Below are 20,928 nucleotides of genomic sequence, written 5' to 3'. Positions count from 1 at the left end.
ACACCAAGTGTTATCCACAGCACAAGGGTTTCTGTCGCACTTCTGGCAAAACTCCACTACTCGTGTAGCTGGGGCCACACTGATTTTGGAACACAAGATTGGATTTGAGTCCAATCTCCGAAGGCAGAAGAGTAGTCCCTGCTGGAGAAGGTTAGAGCATTCAAGGCTCTCCATTTCAGCCTGTTCCAGTGGATCTAGAGAAGCTGCAGTAGGGAAGAGAGCCCTAAAGGAAATGCATCTTGCGCACCTGCAACTGTTTTATTGTTTCACCTCCTTTGCCGATGACTAGACCCACTTTGGATGCCGGGATCAAAATCTCCTGAATGGTACTGTTGCCATCAACATCGTTGTGAAAACCAGGTCCGTTCCGACAGCGATCTACAATCTGCCCCAGAAGCCGTTTTGCTTGTCTTTGGAAAAGAATCGAGGGAAACAACCATTAGACAACATTGCTCCACGTGACCAAGAGACCAGGAACCATCGGAATGGAGAGCGGTCGGGGAGAGGAGAAGTGGAAAGATGGAGGAAACCATAGTCAGCACAATGTTTGCCCTTTTTTTTTTAAACTCTTTGATGTCTATTTTCCCCTATCATGATTATTTATAAGCAGTTTGATTTTTGAAGGGGAAGAGAAAAGGAAGAGCAGCAGCATGCTCTGACCTCTTAGGAAGTTAAGGACAACAGTTGAACTACAGCATTTGGGATGCTTACTTCAAATGAAGATGCTCTGGGTTTTAACTTTTCTAACACATATACAATAATAAAACTCAAGGTCTGGTCTCCTCAGTCAAGACAAAAAGACACACACTGCTCTGATACTAACACAGCCCATGGATTAACCATTCTCTGATCAGTCACAGGCAACTGCTTTGCTCTTCTCTACCTGCTCTTACCAGCAGCACCAGAACACTGTCCTAACACAGCCTCTGCTCCAAGCAGTAGGTGCTGAAGCTACACCACGAAGCAAGGCAGGGATACTGCAGCAGCCACCAGTGAAAGACTGGGTTCTTCTACTCCTGGTGAGAAGAGACACACAAAGAAGCATTTGGGAGATTAAAGATCCCTTCTCTAAAATCTTTAGCATGTCAGAGGTAACTGACAGGGTTTCCCTTCATCTTGAAGACTCCTATACCAGCACATCCCATTCCTGCCCTTGTCCCACAACCCTTCTGAAAGCAGAAGAAATTCACTGCTTCCCTGTACAGAATAATGCAGCATCTTCCCCTCTCTCCACTTCACACCAAGCCATATCAGGCACCCTAAGGATGACTGACTTCTCTGGAGATTTGAAGAACCAGTACAAACTCGTCCCTTCAAGCAGACATTCTCCCAAGGCAGCTCAGGGGGTGGTGCACTGAGGCTGCACTCAGAGCAGAGCACTGCTTGCCCCTGACTTTCTCACAACAAAAGGGAAAAGGTGGAATTTCTGGAAGCCTGCTTCAAATGTTCTGGAAAAGGCCTGGGACATTTTATTCATCTGCCTTCATATCTTGTGCAAAGTTCTTTTAGTGACAATATAGAGACCACAACAGTTAATACACAACATATTTCAGATGAGAAGGGCTCACCTGGAAATTAACCCTATTACTTTGCTACAACTAATGAAAACATTCCTCACAAACCCTTCTCGAAGAAGTCTGACACTTAGAATGGTTTCTTTACTTAATTTTCTTTTTCTATAAGTAGCCTGAAAAAAACAGTTCAAACAACCAATTTGTCAAGAATTTTACTACAAAAGTAAACTGAATTTCACTTAATTCCATGTCCATGTTCTGCTTCATAAATTTAATAGTCTCACTTTTAAGATTTACTCATATTTTACTTAAAGACAGCCTTGGACATCAGTGCATTTAACTGCTTATTTCAGAACCACAAAGTCTTAACTGCACTTCTCCCCCATTTTCCCACAACTGCATCTCAGGAAGCATCCCAGCTTTTTACTATTTTGCTCTTGTTCTTAAATATCCTTTGCTAAAGGGGGAAAACCACCTCAATATCACCAAGAATACACTGCCTGCCCTATAATATGAGTTTGCCAATTATATTTGCTCGGGCTCACTGCTTGCAGTATTATTATGGTAGAAAAGGAGATTTAAGTACCCTTAGATCTCTTTAGGAATGGAAGAATGATGAGTGTCTTCTCTTTAGAGAGACAATCTTTGCACCAATGTATTTTCAAACGCAACTCAAAGATTTCCAGATGGATTTTAAAAAACCCACCTACCCAAAGGCTGGGGAGAGAAAGAGCAGCTCCATATGTTAAGTGTGTTCCTGTAAGCCTGAGGATCCTGGATCCAGTTCCAGCAGGAGGTCCTCAACTGGTTTGTGAGAGTCTCAAACTCAGCTCCTGGGAAGGGGGAGGGAGGAAACACTGTCCCTAAAGTTTCTATAGGTCTAAAGATAGAAATCCCTGCTGGCTGGCCACGTGTCTCTACCATGCAAGGAGCAGAATCAAGACTTGGGTTCAGTCCTTTGCTTCTTGTTGGCAGCAATGCAGAGACAAGCACCCAGTGGGCCTCATGCTGCTCTGCAACATCACCAACACCTCCAGGGTATCCTGGAGTGGCACCCACAGGCTTTGGAGGCCTCATGCAGCCCTTCTTCAGCTGGAAGGATGCTCATCTCAATAGGAGTAGGGAAGCGAAGGGGAGAAGAGAAGTGCCCTTCAAGAGCTTAGCTCAGTATCCTGGAAAGCTGCAGTTACTAAACTGCATCCTAGGTGCCCTAAGAGCAACCTCACCCTGAGGAGGGGAATTCCAAGGAAATTTCTGCAGAGGAGTCAAACTGCAAGTGGAAAAAAAGCCTTTGAGGTGCACAGTTTAAAGCATCAGACCAAGAGGTTCTATGCTCCAGAGACCCTCAAGTTTCTCTAGGCCAACATTTGCTGGTGTGGCTAATAACCAAGTAGCACCACTGACAGAGCACAGCATTAGGGAGAAGAGAAAGAAGGAAAAAGGAGAGAAATGAAATCAGAACTCACTCAATGCTCTCTGGTGTCCCAGTGAGTACACAGGGCCTCTCGGGCATCCCACCACTGTCTGCAAAGGAAACAAGGAGAAAACTTTGATACATGGAATTAAAAATGTGGCAGCTATTTCAGTGACCATGAAGCACCAATGGAAGCACCACCCACCTGCACACACAGCATGCTAAAGAATTCAGAGACATCCAGGATCAACATATTTTAAATGATTTACTGGATGTCTGCATTCTTTTAAAGCCTTCCCCACCAGTTAAAGGGAGGGGTAAAAACTCAGCAGTTCCCTGTACAGCACTGCAGCACAGTCTTCCCCAAAGCAAACTGGCACCAAATGATCCCATTTGGATGAATGGTCTCATTTTTATGATGCAAAGCAAGCTGTATGGAAAGCTGCTGCCAACCCTGCTGAAATGTCCTCTGCCAGGAGCTGGAGCTGACCAGACCAGTCAGAGGCAAACCACAGAGCTGAGCAAAGTGAGGAAACTCAACAGCTTCAGCTTCTAAGCACAGCATGGATTGTTCATCTGCTCTGCAACCATCTCCTGGTTAAAGCCAGCTCCCTCATTGTTCCACTCTCCAAACCACCTGACCAACCTGTTTTCTACCCTGGTTGGGAGGTGGGTCCCACCACATCCCTCCCATGGCTGTGTGTATCCATGTCAATGGTGACAGCACACCCTGAGCATGGAAAGTGCCTGATCTAATGGACACAACACCTCTGACATTAAAACCTGTTCACCCAGCACACAAAGAGGGCTTACCTGGAGCAATCTGAATTTTGCAGCCAGACTCTATCTGGATCCGTGAGATCTGCTCTCCTCCCCTGCCGATTACTGCAATGAGTTCAACAAGCATCAGAACAAACTTTTTCCTGGAAACTGCAGAGCACCTTCCCCCTTTTACTCCACTGCAGCTTTCTATAAAGGAACAGTTTCACTCCAGGACTGCAGAAGAGGCATCCACAGCATGACCAAATTTATCGTAGCATAAAAGCATTAAAATACTGCTGAAGGTTATTCTATTTGCTTGGAAAAACAAAACAAAAAAAAGCCTGTCTTGCACAGGAATGGAAAGAAATAAGCATGAAAGAAATAAGGCACTAGTCTGGATGATGCTGGGAGAGTAATTTAAGTACATCTTGTTCTTCTGCCTGAACCAATAAGCCAGCTATTTGGGGTACTAAAAAAGGCAAAGACTTGTTTCTTTATAATTCCTATTTTACTGCCATTTTTGAATGGACAGGCTATTTGGCTGTCTGCACTCAGACAGAACCACATCCTGAAATGCTCTATCAACCTCCAGGGAACACAAATATCCCTCTCCCTTAACTCTCAGAGTTAAATTGCTGTTTCACAACAAGACACCCAGAGCACAGACTGTGCCAATCACCCTTCCTACCCTTCCCAGACTGCAAAAACAGCAAAGCTGTCGAGTCAACCAGGGATTCCTGGCTCAGGATGCTCCCAAAGAAGCATCTCAGCTGTGGGGCTGCATCCCCCAAATCCATCACTCCTGAACCAGGGTGAGACACAGAGATGATACGTAAGCTCCCCTCTCCCAGGGCCAACATCCTCCATGTGTAGCACCAGGAGTGGCAAATGAAGAGGTCTGGCAGGAGAGGAGGGAGCCTTTCCTCTGCAGGAATTTGAGTTACAGTCTTACAGTGTCTTTAGAGTGGGGACAAAACTTGGCACACTATGGGGTAATTAGCACGGCCTGTTATTTTCCTCTTTACTCTCCATATATCAAATTGGAAGGGATGCACAGAGAGCCAGCAGTGGAAGAGTCTGTGCAATCACTGCAGTAACACATCAGCAGGAGGTGCCATTGAAAGCCAGAGTAATGATCATTAAGAGCAAGAGAGAAATTAGGATCAAGCTTGAAAGAGAACAGCATCAGGAATGCAAATCTAGGAAAAACTCTGGTCTGGTTGTTTCCCTGCAGCAAATGTGTGAGGAATTCAAAATTCTGTTTTACTTGCCTTTAGTCAACTCATATTTTAACATTTAAATGTTGTTTTCCTTCCTCAACTCTCACAGTTTTGCATACTTAAAGTAAAATGTTGCAATGAAGGGAAATAAATTCACTTTTGACTTGTTTATGTACTGTGCTAATGGGAATTTAAAAGAGAAAATCACTAAAATGCCCAGTAACTTGTACCAAACATTCTTGTTCCTATTACTGGGACACCAAGCTTTTCCATGAAGTTTGCATTTGGATTTTAAACACAGATCCTTTGTTCCCCATGGAGACAGCATTAAACAAGGATAATAAGCAAAAAACTTGTGTCAGAATCAACAGCATTCCTGCACAGGAAACACATCAAGAAGCATCAAAAGCATCCAAGGTACTTACTAAATCCAACCATTTTATCAGGCACTTTGAACTCTTCTGTTATTACAGCCCTAAAAAAAAAAAAAAAAAAAAAAAAAAAGGAAGAAAACCCCAAAGTCATTACAAAGAACAATTTGGAAGAAACTACAGCCCTGCCATAGAGCCTGGGCTCAGCACAGGGGTTCTGCACACACAGGTAAAAGCACATCACTGTCAAAATCATTTGCTCTGGAAGGGACCTCTCAGGGTCACACAATTCCTCCTATGCTGGATCCATTTCCAGTTTATCTCTGGTATCTTGAATGGAGCTGATGGAGGAAGCTCTTTCTGTCATTTTTGCTCCAGACAGATTTAACAAAAACAGCACAAAGTTTCCTTATCACTGAGCCTGGACCTTCCCAGCAGCAGGGTCTGCCCGGTGCTTCTGGATGATTTTTCTTCTCAGGAAACCAACCAAAGCCAGTCCTGACATGAAATCCCCCTCCTAATATTCACAGGTTTGCTGTTTTGGGACTCTTTTTCACTTGCTTGTCCTTATAATTCTTTTCCTTGGAATTAATAAAGATCACCTTCAATTATCCTCAGAATTCTTATTATCTCAAGACTTCCACACCTATTGCTCTTTGGACATTTTCAATGTGTCTGCTTCAAAACAAATCACTCAGAGCAGTTTCCTAAGACCTGACCATAGTCAAGTAGAAAGGAATTAACTTGGATTGGGTTTTTTTGTTTAGCTTTTTCTGTCTTGTAGAAAACACAATACACCATGAACGTGGAATTTGCAAATATGCATTATATACAATTTGCTCAGCAATCTCAAAAGCAATAAAACACCTGCACAGTAAGTTCAATGCAGGTTTTGTAAGGAGGTATACTAAAACATTCCCATTTTTTTGCTTTAGATCAGTTAGGAAAGGTGTAAAATACACACTAGACTTGATTAACTAAGTTGCAGATAAAGTATTAACACTGCCCACCCCTTTCTAGGATGCTCTAGTAGGACATTAGCCTTAATCATTAAAAATTTAAGGTTCTACAGCATCATGCACATTGTTTGTCCCTTCTGCTGAGGCCCCAAACAGCTGGTTAGGATGGAAATGCACTACTATTCACCTTCAGGCTAATCCAGCTTTAGAAATGTTCTTCCCTTCAAAACACAGAAAACTCCTCAAGAGCAGGATTTGAGAAAAACTGAGTATTTTACATTTTTATTGGATGCTGAGACATGCGGGATGACAACTCCTGCTTGCTTCAGTCTTCCCAAACCATCTTTGACAAAGGAGTCATCCCAGGTCATATTACACTAACAAAACTAAATAATAACAACTACAACAGTAACATGTGTCTGTTTGCTACTTCCACCTTTCACCAAAATGCCAGATCTTTTTTCACTTTTTCTGTCTTGCTCCTGCCAGGGCAGGGGAAGGGAAAGGAGAGAGAATTTATTTTTTTCAGTCCTGCAGATTTGCAGAGACCAAATCCAAGTTTCACATCAACTCCTCTTTTTTCATCAGAACAAACAACCCAGGCTGTAGAAAACCCAAGCTGACAGTTTTTCCACATTCTCAACCTCTGACTTTCTAACACTACTACAGATGGTGGATCAATAAACAATTAGAATTGATCAATAAATAATAAAACATAACCCACTGCTTACCTTTGATGTACCAGGGCCCCTAACTGGTTACCTACTGTGGCAGAGAGAGAAAAAAGGGAAAAAAATCAAAGCATTAGCACGGATAAACTAACTTCATCCCTATAGAAAAAGAGTTCTTACCGTTTCATCAAAAAAGAAAGAAAAGCAAAACAGTAATTTAGGTTCAGTGGCTGAAATGAATGCGTTATGTGGTACAAAACAGGAGGGGATTTCTTGATCAACACACAGCACAGCCCAGTGTCCAGCTGAACACAGGATAGGGAATTGATCCGTGTCTCCCCATGCTGAGAGTCATGGGAGAAAATCCTGCCTGCCCAAATCCAAATCCCTGCAACTAACCTCCCCCCTTCCCAAATTAAGCCCAAAGTAGTAAAAAAAGGGAAAAGGGGGGGAGGGAGGAGGAGGGAGAGAAATCTGAAGGAGACCAGTGTGCATTAATAAACGAGAATAAAAGCCAAGCAGCCTCAGAGATTCCCTCAGTCCAAGCACTGACACGGCTGGCACATACTTCTCTCTGTGTCTCTGATCTGTGCTCCATGGAGCCCACTTACACGGAGACCTGTTAAAGGAATAGGGCTGTTAAGTAACCTCGTGGCACCCCAACACTGCTCCAACCCAACAAAACACATGTTCTTCAACACATTCCAGGCATTTCTGCCATGCTAGCTGGTGGTCCATCTATGATTAGCAATTATCTCCCTACTGACAATGCTGAGACAGACTTCTCCCCCCAGCCCCAACAGATTAGATCTTTCTTCCAAATGTTAATGGGGAAAATATCATTAGACCAACTCATGCAAAGTAGGAACACGAGCCCTGCTGGGCTTCCTACTGGACTTTGCCTGCAGCAAACCAGCTAAACCCCAGACCATTTGGTGCTAACAACCAGTTGAAAGATTATATTGCATGCCTGGAGGGCACGGAACAAAACAAATGAAACTGGCCAACATGTGAGCTGTGATAATAAAGATGCTGTTTCAAACTACCTTGCAGCAAGCTGCACATTCTTTGACCTGAAATAAATTGGCAATCAGCTGGCAGGGATAGAAAGTGGATGCATCCCACGCTCTCTAAATCTGGTAGAAAAATGCATCAAGTTTGTGACCAAACACTTTACTCAAAGAAAATAGACAAAGAGAGTCAATAGTGTATTTCTGCTGTGTGTCAATACCTCCAGGATAGTTCAGGACCAAAATATTGGCAATGTTTCTATTTTATTACTCTCTCCAGCTCAGCGATAAGACAACTGCTGTGTTAATTGACTCCCTTAGATTTCTCTTTGCATATTCTCACCCTGAATATGAAAAGCTCTAATTTGATAATTGTGAATATTGCAGTTGAAAAAGGTGGGTGATGTAATGGGGAATGTTTGCTCTGGCTGATAAGCTTCTACCACAAAGCTGAGTAAATACAACCAAACTCAGAATATTTCAACTCCACGCAGTAGTTCTGGTGGTATTGGTGCGGTGTGGGGTTGCCACAGCCAAGGCCACTCATTATCAAGATGCCAGAAAGAGTGGTTTTAACTCTGCAAAGGCTGTATTTAAATCTCCACTTCGCATTTCAATTCACCAGAACTGCTCTCTTAGCAATCTGTTCTGCTGCAGCCACTGCCCACAAATTATGAGACAGATACACATCCTATAATCAAGTCCCCAAGTTCATGCAAGGAGGGGAAGAGCCTTCATTTTGTAACACAATCCTACACTTGAGAAAGTCAGATTCTGAGGGGAAACCTGTACCAGCACAGGAAGTTAAATCAGTCAGGGAATGAATGCTTTAGATGCAGGTAGCAATGTCTCTCCAACCCATTCTGAGTTGCAGAATCCAAACAAGAGTAAGCCATTCACCCCCACAGGGAGGTATCAGCCTTAAAGCATGTTTACTGTACAAATTAATATGGAAAAATTATGCCACAGTAACTTATGTGAGAGACCATTCCTTCCACAGCTCACAGATAACTTCTCAAAAAGCTGAGACTGAAGGCAAATGGAGAGAAGCAGAAATTATTTATTTCAAGTAATTTACGATTTCTCTCTGTTTTGAGGGGGAAAAAATGATGTGGCTCCCAGTTCCAACAACCTAAAGGTCCATTCCTTCTCCAACATGTCCATTTTTCTCTGAAAAACAGGGACTAATAGAGAGGCAGGGCTGGGGCAGCCAAACACTGAAAGCTGATGCACCATTCCACTGCCTCCCTTCACACCAAGGCGGGGGCTGAACTCTGACAAGCCACATACATATTTCCCCCTTTTACATCTATTCAGTACAATTTAACTGTAACTGCAGTCATTTTACTGCAAATAAGGAAAAATACTGAATAAAATCAGCACAATTTCCTATTAATGGCACCTGCTGGTTGATAACTCTTCATTCTGCTTTACGCTTCACCTTAACTGAATTCTACCTAACAGACACTCAAAACAAATGCGGATTTTTCTTCCACCCCATGAAACAGAGCAGTGCCTCCCACTAAATTAATGTGCATGATGGGAATATACAATCTCTTCAGGAATATCTTCATGGCTGGAATAAAATCAGAGCAACACATCTCCTTGAGAGCAGTGGAACAGGACTGCTTTTCATATTTTACAGCCAAAATGGGATCATCATAAATTTTAGAAAGCTACAAAGATTGTTATCCTAATTCTCCATCACTAAATATTGATAGGTTTCTCTTGAATTCAATAGTCAAACCCTAATAATTTTGTGTGTGACTTCACTGCAAATCTTTGGTGTTTTTTTCTCCCCCTTGAACGACCTTATTTAAATAAGTGGCCATCTGTAAAATCAAAATTTTGAAGAACAATGGCATTTTGTGCATTAAATGAAATCTTTTGCCAAGAGATCTGGACTTTTCCCCTGGTCCTACTGCTGCTACAGATGTGTCAGAGCATCAGTACTGACAGGGATAGAATTCCCTCCTGCCCATCACTATTTTCATTGAAAACACATTGGAGGGAAAGAATAAAGTACTCTGTACAGCAGGATCATGTCATGTTTGAGCCCTTGGTTCTACTACAATCAAATTTTATTACACCAGAACAGCACATCTTCAGATCTGGATGTACCAGGAGCTTTGGGAGGAGAGAGGAGTGGAGAGAGGGGGTTGTGAGGCTTCTCCAAGGTCTCTCACCTTTGTTTTCCCAGACTCAAAGGGTGCCCCAGCCTTCAGCTGTAATGCTGCTGCTTAATCCTATGGATCTCACAGGACACTCCTCTAAAGCAGCCCAAAGCAGGCAAACAAAGGGAAATGTTCTGTCCATCAGTCTCTTTGCAGCAGACTAGATCCCTGCTTCCTTTGAACAAAAGGAGGTTGCTTCTTTAAAGGTTATTCAGGATTAAACAAACTTATTAATCTGTGCTGATAATTAGAGGGACCTTTTCATTAGAATAGAGGCCAGGGGCAGCAGTTGGCCCTTAGCAGGTGGGCTGGGGTCTGTCCTCAGCAGCAGCCACAGGCAAGATGCCACCAGGTCTCACTAAAGCTCACTCACCTGTCCCTGGTGCTCCCCTTCACTCAGAAACATTAACCCCTGCAAGTGCCACAGAAATGCCAGCTGGGACTTCCCAGGAGCAGTACAAATAAACCTGATCTCTTCCCTGCACTACAGCTGTCTGCAGGATTACTTTCAAGTTGTTTCCAGAAAGGGGAAAAAAAAGAAGCCAGGGAAAAGAGAAATAATCAGTCTCAAGCTCCATCTAACACCAGTGAGCCAGGTTTCCCATGCTGATCCTGCTGTCCTCAGTCAGATGAGGGTAATGTTAAGGAAGTGCAAAAAGCACTCACACATCCTGGTTTCTGACTCTATGATAAATCTGTTTTTCCTGGAAATGCTTGAAAAGCAGATGAATTTGTTTTGATCAATGCACTGACACCTGTCTCAAGACCACTTCCTCAGCTGGCATCAGGCAGCCACAGCTGTTTACAAAAACAGATGGGAAGAATTAGATTGTCCTGAAAATCAGACAGTTCTCCTGTCACCTTAAGCCCTTCCTCTGGAGACAATTTTTTCAGCAGTATTGGGAACAGTGATAATTTCCCAAGAGCTGCATGGGGATAAGGAAACAGTGAGACCTGCACCCAGCTGTGAACATGCAGTATACAGGGAAATTTCCCTCCAGATTTGTTTCCAACCCATCCAGAGCAGTAGAATGTATCCAAATCCACTATAAAATGCACTACAACATTTGTAGAGCATGTGTAACAACATAAATCACTTCTTGACAACAACATCTCCAAACTGTGCTTCACAAACAAGCAGAAAATGGAGAAGTGTGAGCATGAAATTCCAACACCCCTTGTTTGCAGCTAACAGAGAACTAAAAAATCATCCAAACAGGAAGTGTTTCCTAATTTAAGTGTACTATTAACAGCAACTTTCATCTTCCAGAAGTTTAAAGCTGAAGCTGCATTATAGACATTTAATTACACGGCAGCAAGTGCAGGTAGCCCAAGACCAAGATATGGATCACACACAAAGAGATACAGAGCAAGAAGCACACAGAGCTTCAGGAGCTGCTTTGCCAGGCTGCAGGTAAAGAACAGCACAGGAGGATTCCACATGTGGGGGGAACTCATCACACAGCTGCATCTCAGCACAGGACTTATTAATACCATTAGGAACAAAACCCAACATGACCCAAGCTGAAAGAAGTGCTACAGCCCTTATCCCTACCCTGACAATTCCTGCTTCTTTGTCAAATTCCAGCCCTTTAAAATATTACTTCTGTCCTTTCTCTTCTCCTTAAGAAACCTCACAGACCAGATTTTTGAGAGGGGAGTTGCACAAAGTTATATACAGATGTGTATGAACAACCCAAGGGCAAACATAGCATTGGAGCTACTTAAAAAAATTAACTCTACTTTAAAATTTTTACTTTAAATTACTTTAAAAACAATGACAGACAAGGTCCAGTGGCGAGGACAGGGTGAGCAGAACAACTGCTGATGCAGGAGTCAGGAACAGCCACGCTGGGAGGCTCTCCCAGGAACAACACCCACTCCATGGAGTTACCTGCACAGCAATGAAAGAAGAACCAGCAGCAAGGCACTTTTGTAGCCCAGACTGCTACTGTGCTGACAGGGTCTGTGTCAACACAAACAAGGCTCACCAAGTTCTAGGGCTCGTCAGTACAAGTTTAAGCACAAAGTCCAACCTGTCACTGCAGCACTACGACCAATTCACGTGGTACAAATTCCTAAAACCCATTTTGTCACGAGGTCAGATCTCCAGTTCAGCCTGATGAATCAATGAGAAACACAGGCAGGGCAAATGTTGTGAATGACTGCTTCCCAGAGGCTATTTTTACTCCTTGTCACACACAGCCACGTCCCAAAGCTCAGAGCTGTTCAGCATTCCCCAGCACCTTCCCCTGCAGAGCCAGCACACTCCAGCAATGCCAGACCTCTGGCTTCTCAACAAAAGGATGCTCCAGTCCAAGACACAAAGTGGGGGCTCACCCAGATAAATCCATTCTCTCCTGAAACCCCAAACCAAAGGAGCAGCAGCAACCTGTTGCTCAAATAGAGCCAAGAGCAGAGAACAGAAGTGGGTGGTGGCATGTGTTCAGAAAACAGTAATGTTAGCAAGCCAGAGGCTCCACATGAAAGAAACTTCTCCCCATGCACCAGCATGTTTTTTCAGACTGAGGAGCAGACGTGCAGCTATTTTCAGCCTTTGTATCAGACAGAAAAAAAATTCTTTTCAAAATGAAGTGCTAGGCAGCAGCTTGGCTTATCTCCTCAGTACTCCTGAACATGTTCATGGGGGAGACAATCACCCTGCAGGCTATGAGTGTCAGGAAAAATACCAGAGGAAATAGCAAAAAGGAAGACATAGCCATGGTTTTTATTTCTTCACAAGAAAAGGTGAGCTCTTTGCATCTATACAGCAGCAGATAATACAGTTTAAACACTTGTAACAATGCATATCATTAGATTTATAAAACCTAAAAAACTCTTGTTTTAACATTTTATGTTAGAACTCTTGTTCTAAAGAAGATAAGAAACTAGTAGCTTATTTTAAAATTGTAACAATTCATACAATATTGACTTATGACAGTTACCAGTTATGGTCCATGCAATAAATTATCCTTTGGCTACGGCCAATTTTAAATTCTTCAGAGAGTTCAGAATTCTCAAATAATAATGGAGAAAGCTAAGCTAATACAGAAGGTTTCCTTCCAACTTGCATCACCACACATAAATACCCTTTTCTCCTTAGAATTCATGTACAAAGCAACCAGAACTTGACAGCACCTCAGCTCCTGGGCTGTGACTATTGCCACAGATGGAAAGGAACATGTGTAACACTGTCCCCACACATTACCTGCTCTCAGGAAAGAAGGGCCATCAGGGAGGAACATGCACTGTGTACACCTGGTGCTCTGTATGTGGGCTCCAGAACAGGCCCAATGAACAAACCCTCCTCCCTCCCTCAACTAGCACAGACCAGGCTTTAAATGACACAGTTTGTTTGCTGATTCCCAAAGGTCATGAACTAACAAAGAATTGCTTCACATTAATACTAGTGCCTAAGAACACTGTGCAATCTAGGCAAGAGTAAACAGCACAGGGCATCTTGTATAAAAAAACACAGAGAAATCTGCATTTTCCATCCTTAAAACAGACAGCTGCCTCCACAGATGAATTTCAGGAGCTGCATCCACAGGACTGATTAATCACAGGCAGCTTACCTCCATCATCCAGGGGCCGTTTCTGCACTCCGTAACCGTAGACTGACGGGTCCACAAGGGTTGTGGAATTATTCAAGTGAGGAATATCTCCAATTTTAGCAGCAATCTATAAAAAGGGGATAAAATCATTATCAGCCACCACAACTAAACACTGTTTCTCCCAGCAAAGCTTTGACCCCAGGCCAATCTTCTCTCAGGGTAGTTACTACATAGGTGGATTTGCAACAAGGTGCTTCATTTGTAAAGCAAACAATTTTCTGCTTGCTTTTAATATTTGCTTAATTAAGATCATATTCGCTCAGTTCCTCCTCCTGATCACAAATAGCCCTGGAACACTATATTCAGGATTATTTGCTCAATGGACAGCTGACAAGCTAAGAGGAGGGTTCAAACTAACCCACCAGCTTTGTCCTGGAGAAGCTGCCACCTCCAGAGCTGTGTGGGAGGACATGTGCTTCCTCCTGCATGCATGCATGCCCAGACACACAGAAATGCACACTCACACATCCCTGGGGGAGCAGAGGGAGAGAGAGGAAACACACAGCACAAGGACAGGTTTGGGAACAACCTGTCAAAGAGACTGGATCACTCTTGTTTACTGTGTGAGGAATAAGCCAGTGGGCAAACTATCAGCCCAGAAGTAGTTTCCATTTCCTGCAGTGGTCAGTACAGCACAAACACAACTCATGCTGCCTGTGCCTCTGCTTCCAAGCCTTGCAGAGGGGAAATTGCCATTCCTGCTGAGCCAGGATACAAGGAGTTTATTCACAGGAAAGAGGAGACAGGCAGGTATCACAGTAAGGGACTAAGGTAAGCAAATAAACTGAGACACACACTAAACATCACTTAATACAAGTGAAAAGTTAAGCTCATCTCCGGTGACATTTGGGGGACAGTTGTACAGGTGGGTGCTGACAACACAAGCTCTTCCAGCTGCTAACTGGTGGAAACCCACCCTAGAAACAGCCAGGTGCATTCCCTGGGTGCTGCACCCCAGTTACCCCCTCCCAGGACAGGCAAACTGCAGTCTCACAGCTCCCTTTGCCTACATAAAGTATTTTGCTGTAATAAGCAAGTGCAGAACAAAGCAGTTACAGAGCAAATACCAAGCACACTGTATGCTACAACACTTGCTGCCTTTTCCAGAAAAAATAAAATCATTCAATCAAATCTTTACCAAGAGACTGATCTCACTCCATTAGAACTGGATTTCACCAGAGAATAAGGAACAGGAGCAGATGAAAGAGCATTTTACACAGAGATGTTTTAAATGACCAGTATAGATACAGATTTCTAAAATTTGCATTTCACTGCAACAAAAAGACATCTACAGCAGCTCTGGTTGTTGACACTATCTTCTGCTGCAGTGGAACAAACAACTGCCCAAGATGCAGAACCACAGGGTACTGGAAAACTGTTTGAAATACTCTTGAAAGATTGAGGGTACTGCTTTTAGAAGAGAACAGGAAACATTCTGTTCAATGCCTTCCATGAAAAGCGCCCCAAGTTTGGACCATTTTCCCCTTATAGTCCATTCTGTCTTGTCTCCTTTTGGAAAGTCAGAAACTTTGCTGTGTCAGAAATGTCAGAGCTAGAGAATAAAATCCTCTTCTGGGACCAGCTGAAATCCTGAAGCTTTCATGACAAGCATTTTGTACATCAACATCTCCAATGAGTCCCCAGAAAGCTGGTTCTGAAAGCATTAACACACCTTGTCCTCTCCAGGAGGGAGGGCAGGTGATGCTCCATTCTTTTGTTAAATGTTGTCCTGCATCCATGGATTCAGCCCTTTGCCCTTTCCCCTCATGTTTGGGATGAAGAGGATTTCAATGAAATACAAAGAGCAGAAATGTTTTCTGACTACTTCAATGTTGAAACATAAATTTGAAAATATATTTTACAGCAATCTATTGACAGCTTTCATATGGTAACTTACAACATAGACCAAAAGGAACAGTGTCAGGTACAACACACCCTGACATATTTTGGGGACATTTAATTTCAACACCCTACTCAAGAACCCTTTCTGGTTATTTACCATGACTTACAAGTTATGGATGATCCTCTAGAGGTGAAATCACTCAGCACACACTCCAGGAAAAGAAAAAACCAGTCTGTGGATAGCAGAAGCTGGCTCAGGGAAGGAAGGCAGCCTGAAGCACCAAGGTGTTCAGGAGCAGCCTGCTGGCACCAAGGCTGTCTACTCCCACCCCAGGGGAGCTCTGTGAACCCCTGCTCACACTGAGCACACAATGATCACCCTGGCACAGAACCCTCCAAGCAAAGGGCAAAGTAAGAGTGTTAAAGCAATTTTTACATTATCAGCTTTTAGGATATTTTCCTTTCCCCCCCTCCTTTATTTAAACTTGTACCCTTATCTCTAAAGCCTCCCAGCTGCCACTGGATTACAGGCAGACAACGGTGCCACCTCAGCACAGCAGGAAAATGCACCCTGCAAAATGAAGAGCTGAGCTTTCAGAGTGCATGTAGCAGCTAAAACACATCTCAACATCTCATGCCCAACTTGAAATAGGAGGCTCAGTTTTTATGACAGGTTCAGCAGGGAAGTAAGCACAAAAATTAGGACATGGCAAAAGCAAGCAGACCTAGCCCTTATCTGCCTCAATGACCTTGAGTAATGTATTGCTGTTAGCCACTGCTTTTGTCCTGCTCTATGTCAGCCTTAGGTTTTTTTCCTCCTTTTTTCTTCCCCTTAAACCCAATGCATCCATTTTTTCAAGCTCTGAAATACACTGGGGGAAAAAGCATCACTGTTTCTGCACCTAAATTCCCCAAAATAAAGCTCTCCAACAAAGACTGTAAAGGACAACACAAGCCCCAGCTGCAAATTGCACTGATAAAGCCAAGAAAAACAAATTAATATACAAATTTGTGTGAGATACAAGTTTTCTTACACTTTGCACTTCTGTTCTCCCATACATTTAACAGCCAGAAAAATGAGAATACAAAATGCAGAGTAACACAAAACCACTTCTAAACATGAAGCTTCTTTTCTAGGCACACTCAAACACCAATATCTGCAGAATTCAGCTTTCAAGAGAACAGGCCCAGCTTCTAGGAAAAACCTCTCCATAGTGCCCTGCAAAGAACAGCAAGAGATAAAATCACCAATTCTAGGTATTAGCAGGATAAAAAAAAACACCAAAAAGGCCCTGTCATCTGACCCTTCAGACTATTCTGGTCCTTGTGCTGCTCCTCCCATTCACTCAGCAGAACACTGAGTTGGGGTGACAGACATTTCTCCAGAGCTCTGCAGAAAGCAGTAAAACCATCCACAACCATTTAAGCTTCATGCCACAGGTGGTATTCCTAAATACCAGAGTAATTGGCAAAGCCTAAATCTATTTGAGGATGACCTGAAAAAGGACTCTACAAGGGGGTAAAGAAAAGTTTTCCAAGACCCCTTCATCACCACAGAAGTTAAAGTTAGGGCCTGATACAAAGAGGGATTTCAAACACAACCTGCTGACTCTCAGTCAGTCTCAGGATATTCCCCATTTTTTTAGCCAGGATGGCACATCAGAGGCTCACCAAGCCTCAGCCTCTCCTCTCCTCTCCTCTCCTCTCCTCTCCTCTCCTCTCAAGATTCCCAGAACCCCCAGCAAGCCACTGTTTGGTCAATAAGAACAAAACTTAAGGACAGTCTGAGAGAAATTAATTTTAGTCTAAAGTACAAGCAGCTCTGCTTACTATTTGATCCCACTATTCAAAAGGGGAGCAAACATCCTCTCTTTCTCTCCCCACCCCAAAATGCCACAGCCTGCCTGGGAGCAGCTGGACAGATCTGCCCCCACCTAAGAGCCACCAACCCACTTGAGACATGGTGCAGGAGATGCAGGACAGAGCAATTCAATGTCCCAGCACTACCTTGAAAAAGTAGTTATCCATAAATCCCAAATATTTCAGAGTCCACAAAAATCCAGGCAAGTCCAGCACAAACGCTGAAAGCAATGCAAGGTAATTTCTTTCAAATATATTCCAGGTTTCTGTTCTATACTCCCATAATCATCTCACATCCCAGTGGCTCTGAGGAATGCAGCTACTTCCCTTTACTCAGGGAAGTCTTCCTTGTCCTGAAGTTATGTCCTTGCTTAGATATTCAGAACCAAGCACTGTACTGCACAGCCTGATTGTAATGTTGGGGCTCTCATGAGAACTGAATTTAGTAAATTTGATTACTGGTCTTACATGTGACACAAAACCTTGAAAGATTCAAACATCAAGGCAGGCATGACCAACCCATAAAGTAAAAACTGTGGCTGAATTTCTTTCCTCTGCTCCCTCATCCCCTTAGAGCAAAAGGAATACTCCAAAAAGGCCAAAACCAGAACAAAAGCTGCAGCAGATCAGTACAGCTCAGACAAATACAACACCAAACAGCCTTGGTGGAAGCTCTGCCATCACCTCCAGAGAAACATCAGGTGTAGCTGCCTTTTCACTTTCCCAATTCTCAGCCAGCAAGTTCCATCACAGATTGCTTGGGTGCTGAGGCAAACATCCATCACCTGAGCAATGAAGGGCATTTTCAGTGACATTTGGCAGCAAGTCACTAGTGACAATCTAGTTCTGTGCAAGAGAAAACCACCTGCTCTCTTACCCAGCCTCTACAGAACTCAATTAAATCAGGTATTTCCACAGGGGAAGGAAATGTTTTAGCCCTCCAACAGTTCTTTTCATCCCACAAACATTAACAGGAAAAAATCATATTCAAGAGGCAGCAAACAACTCACTGCACAAAAATGTAGGACACTGCTCTCCCACAACCACGTGCAGAGCCCACATTTCCCCACACACTTGTTTCCAGGCTGAGACAGCCAGAAGGTTGCTGCTGGAATCTTCCAGTTTTAGGCTCATGGAAGCCCAGCACGTACAGAGTAATTGCAGCAAGCACAATGAACCTAGGAACAACAAAATCCAGTAAGTGACCAGAGCCAGGGCAGAGAATTAGTTACTATTTGTTATTCCAGCTCCCTCATGCAGGGGTTGGGGTTCCACAGACCCCCCTACAAACATGAAGACAGCAGAGAGGCAGCTCCAGCTCAGATCCATCTGCAGTTTGTGCTGTTTGAGCCCAGGGTGCTCTGAGGCATCACCCTTTATCCTGTGATTGATCACCAGTGGTGCACACAGAGGGGTTTGGGGTGGAAGGGACCTCAGAGCTCATCCAGCTCCACCTCAGGGTCACCTTCCACTGTCCCAGGCTGCTCCCAGCCCTGCCCAGCCTGGCCTTGGGCACTGCCAGGGACCATGGGGCAGCCACTGCTGCTCTGGGCACCCTGTGCCAGGGCCTGCCCACCCTCACAGGGAACAATCTTTTCCTAATATCTGACCTGAACATCCCCTCTTTCAGTCTGAGCCCATTCTCCCCTGTCCTGTCACTACAGCTCCTGAGGGAAGAGTCCAGTCCCTCTCCAGATCCCAGAAGGGCTGTGGTGCCCCCATTCCACCTTCTCTTCTGCAGCTGAGCAGCCCCAGCTCTCTCAGTCTGGCTCCACAGGGCAGGTGCTCCAGAGCCCTGATCAACTTCATGGCCTCCTCTGGACTTGAAACACTCACAAAATCATTTCAACCACCTGCACTTCCACAGCAAATAATTATTTTCTTTCACACAAATGGGTTATTCAACTGCTTACAGGTGGTAGCATTATCAGACATTTAAATAAGGTGGTTTTTGCAATGAGAGGCCTTCAGTAAGACAGAATCAGGTCAAGACAAAGGCAGCACCTCTGCATTTAACTGCATCAAGCACAGAACCCTGTCTGGGTGCTCAGCCATCACACCCCAAGGCCAGGGCCCTTCCCAGGGGCTGGAAGAAGCAAGGCCAGGCTCACCCTGCAGCAGCTCTGACCCCCAGCCTGTGCTGAGGGCAATCCCTGGCCCCAGAGCAGCTCCTGTGTGCTGGGAGGGGCAGGGGGTGGGTCTGCAGCAGCACCCTGGGCAGGGCACTGCACAGAACAGGGACTGCCTGGCACTGACCCCGGCTGAGCTGAGTGAGGGGACAGCGCCTCAGCTCCACTGCAGAGGGCACCTGAGAGGCCCTGGGGTCCCTGTCAGGGAAATGACAAATCTGGGCAGCAGGAGGGGATTTCTCCCCGGCCTGTAAAGCTGGAGAGAACACAGGCAGGCTCTTGGAGCACTCTGGGCTCTGTGCTGCAGCTCCTGCACGTGCAGCCACTGAGCACCAGTGCAGGGATGAAACAAACCCTGAGAGAGAGCTGCAGCAGGGGATGGGAGGAACAGCCACAGCTCGAGCTGTGAGCAGCAGCTCCTTGTTCTGCAGCCTCTCTCCACAAACCAAGGAGCACTCAAGCACCTGGGCTGAAGGCAAGGGTGCTGATTCCTGCAGGTCTGGGCACTTGCACTGAAACTTCCCATTCCAGCACTGTGTTAGCTGTGGGTTCCTCAGGGCAGCACCTCAGTGCCCCCTCCCTGCAGGGAAGGCCAAGGTCTGTATTCATAGGATCAACTGGAAAATAGCTCCGAGGCCATGGAGCTGATCACCACCTTGTCAAACACACCGAGGGCCACATCCAGGGTTCCCTCAAACACCCCCGGGGACGGGGACTCCACCACTCCCTGGGCAGCCATTCCGATGTCCAATCACCCTTCTGGGAAGGAATTCCACAATGTCCCACCTAAACCTCCCCTGGCACGGCCTGGGACTGAGCGCTCTCCTCCTGCCGCTGGTTGCCTGGGAGACGAGCGACTCCCACCTGGGGACAGGCTCCTTCCAGGGAGCTGGCCCCGTGACAGAGCCCCCGAGCCTCCCCTTCAAAGACCCCCAGCCCAGAGCCCTGCCCCGGTGTGAAACCCGCCCCGGCTCCCCGCAGCCACAGCCCGGGGCCGGGGCACAGAAGGTAGGGAAGGTCCAGCCAGCAGCGCTGCTGCCCCGCCGCCGCTGTCAGAGCCCCGCCGCCCCTCAGGGCACGGCCCCGGCGTCCGCGGCCTAGCGACGCCCCGCCGCCTCCTCCCGCCCGCCCCCGGCCCGCCGGCCGGCGCCTCACCTGCCGGGCCCGGTGCAGAGCGTCCACGAAGCCCTCGGGCTTGATCCCCACGGGCGCCGCGCTCTGGCTCTGCCCCTGCGCCAGCTCCGCCATGGCCCCGCCGCTCCGCCCGGGCCCGCGCCCGGAAAGGGAAGGAGCCCCCCGCTTCCGCCGGAAGTGCCCCGCAGGGGCGGGGCCGGGGGGCGCGCGGTGAGGGGCGGGGCCGCGCGGGAGCCGTGGGGTGGGGATGGGGG

General features: G+C 45.5%; 1 protein-coding gene across 6 annotated transcripts in view; it reads right to left on the bottom strand.

Annotated features, from left to right (window-relative positions):
• Positions 1-20,830, bottom strand: part of FUBP3 (far upstream element binding protein 3) — a 39,183-nt gene extending 18,353 nt beyond the window's left edge. For 3 of the 6 annotated variants that reach the window (XM_039720014.1, XM_039720018.1, XM_039720019.1), the window contains exons 1-8: positions 20,696-20,830; positions 13,671-13,776; positions 7,480-7,530; positions 6,972-7,005; positions 5,336-5,385; positions 3,742-3,813; positions 2,981-3,038; positions 248-410 (exon numbers count right to left, since the gene is read on the bottom strand). In XM_039720014.1, coding sequence (XP_039575948.1) covers positions 248-410; positions 2,981-3,038; positions 3,742-3,813; positions 5,336-5,385; positions 6,972-7,005; positions 7,480-7,530; positions 13,671-13,776; positions 20,696-20,788 — 627 coding nt within the window. In that variant the 5' untranslated portion in view covers positions 20,789-20,830. The remainder of the gene's footprint in view (positions 1-247; positions 411-2,980; positions 3,039-3,741; positions 3,814-5,335; positions 5,386-6,971; positions 7,006-7,479; positions 7,531-13,670; positions 13,777-20,695) is intronic. The other 3 variants (XM_039720015.1, XM_039720016.1, XM_039720017.1) reach the window with 3 other exon arrangements.
• Between the last annotated feature and the right edge of the window lie 98 nt (positions 20,831-20,928).

Source organism: Passer montanus, unplaced genomic scaffold (assembly GCF_014805655.1).
Source record: "Passer montanus isolate IOZ18808 unplaced genomic scaffold, ASM1480565v1 scaffold43, whole genome shotgun sequence".
Lineage (NCBI taxonomy): Eukaryota > Metazoa > Chordata > Aves > Passeriformes > Passeridae > Passer > Passer montanus.
Note: the sequence above shows the minus strand (reverse complement) of the source record. Positions and strands in the feature narration are given on the sequence as shown.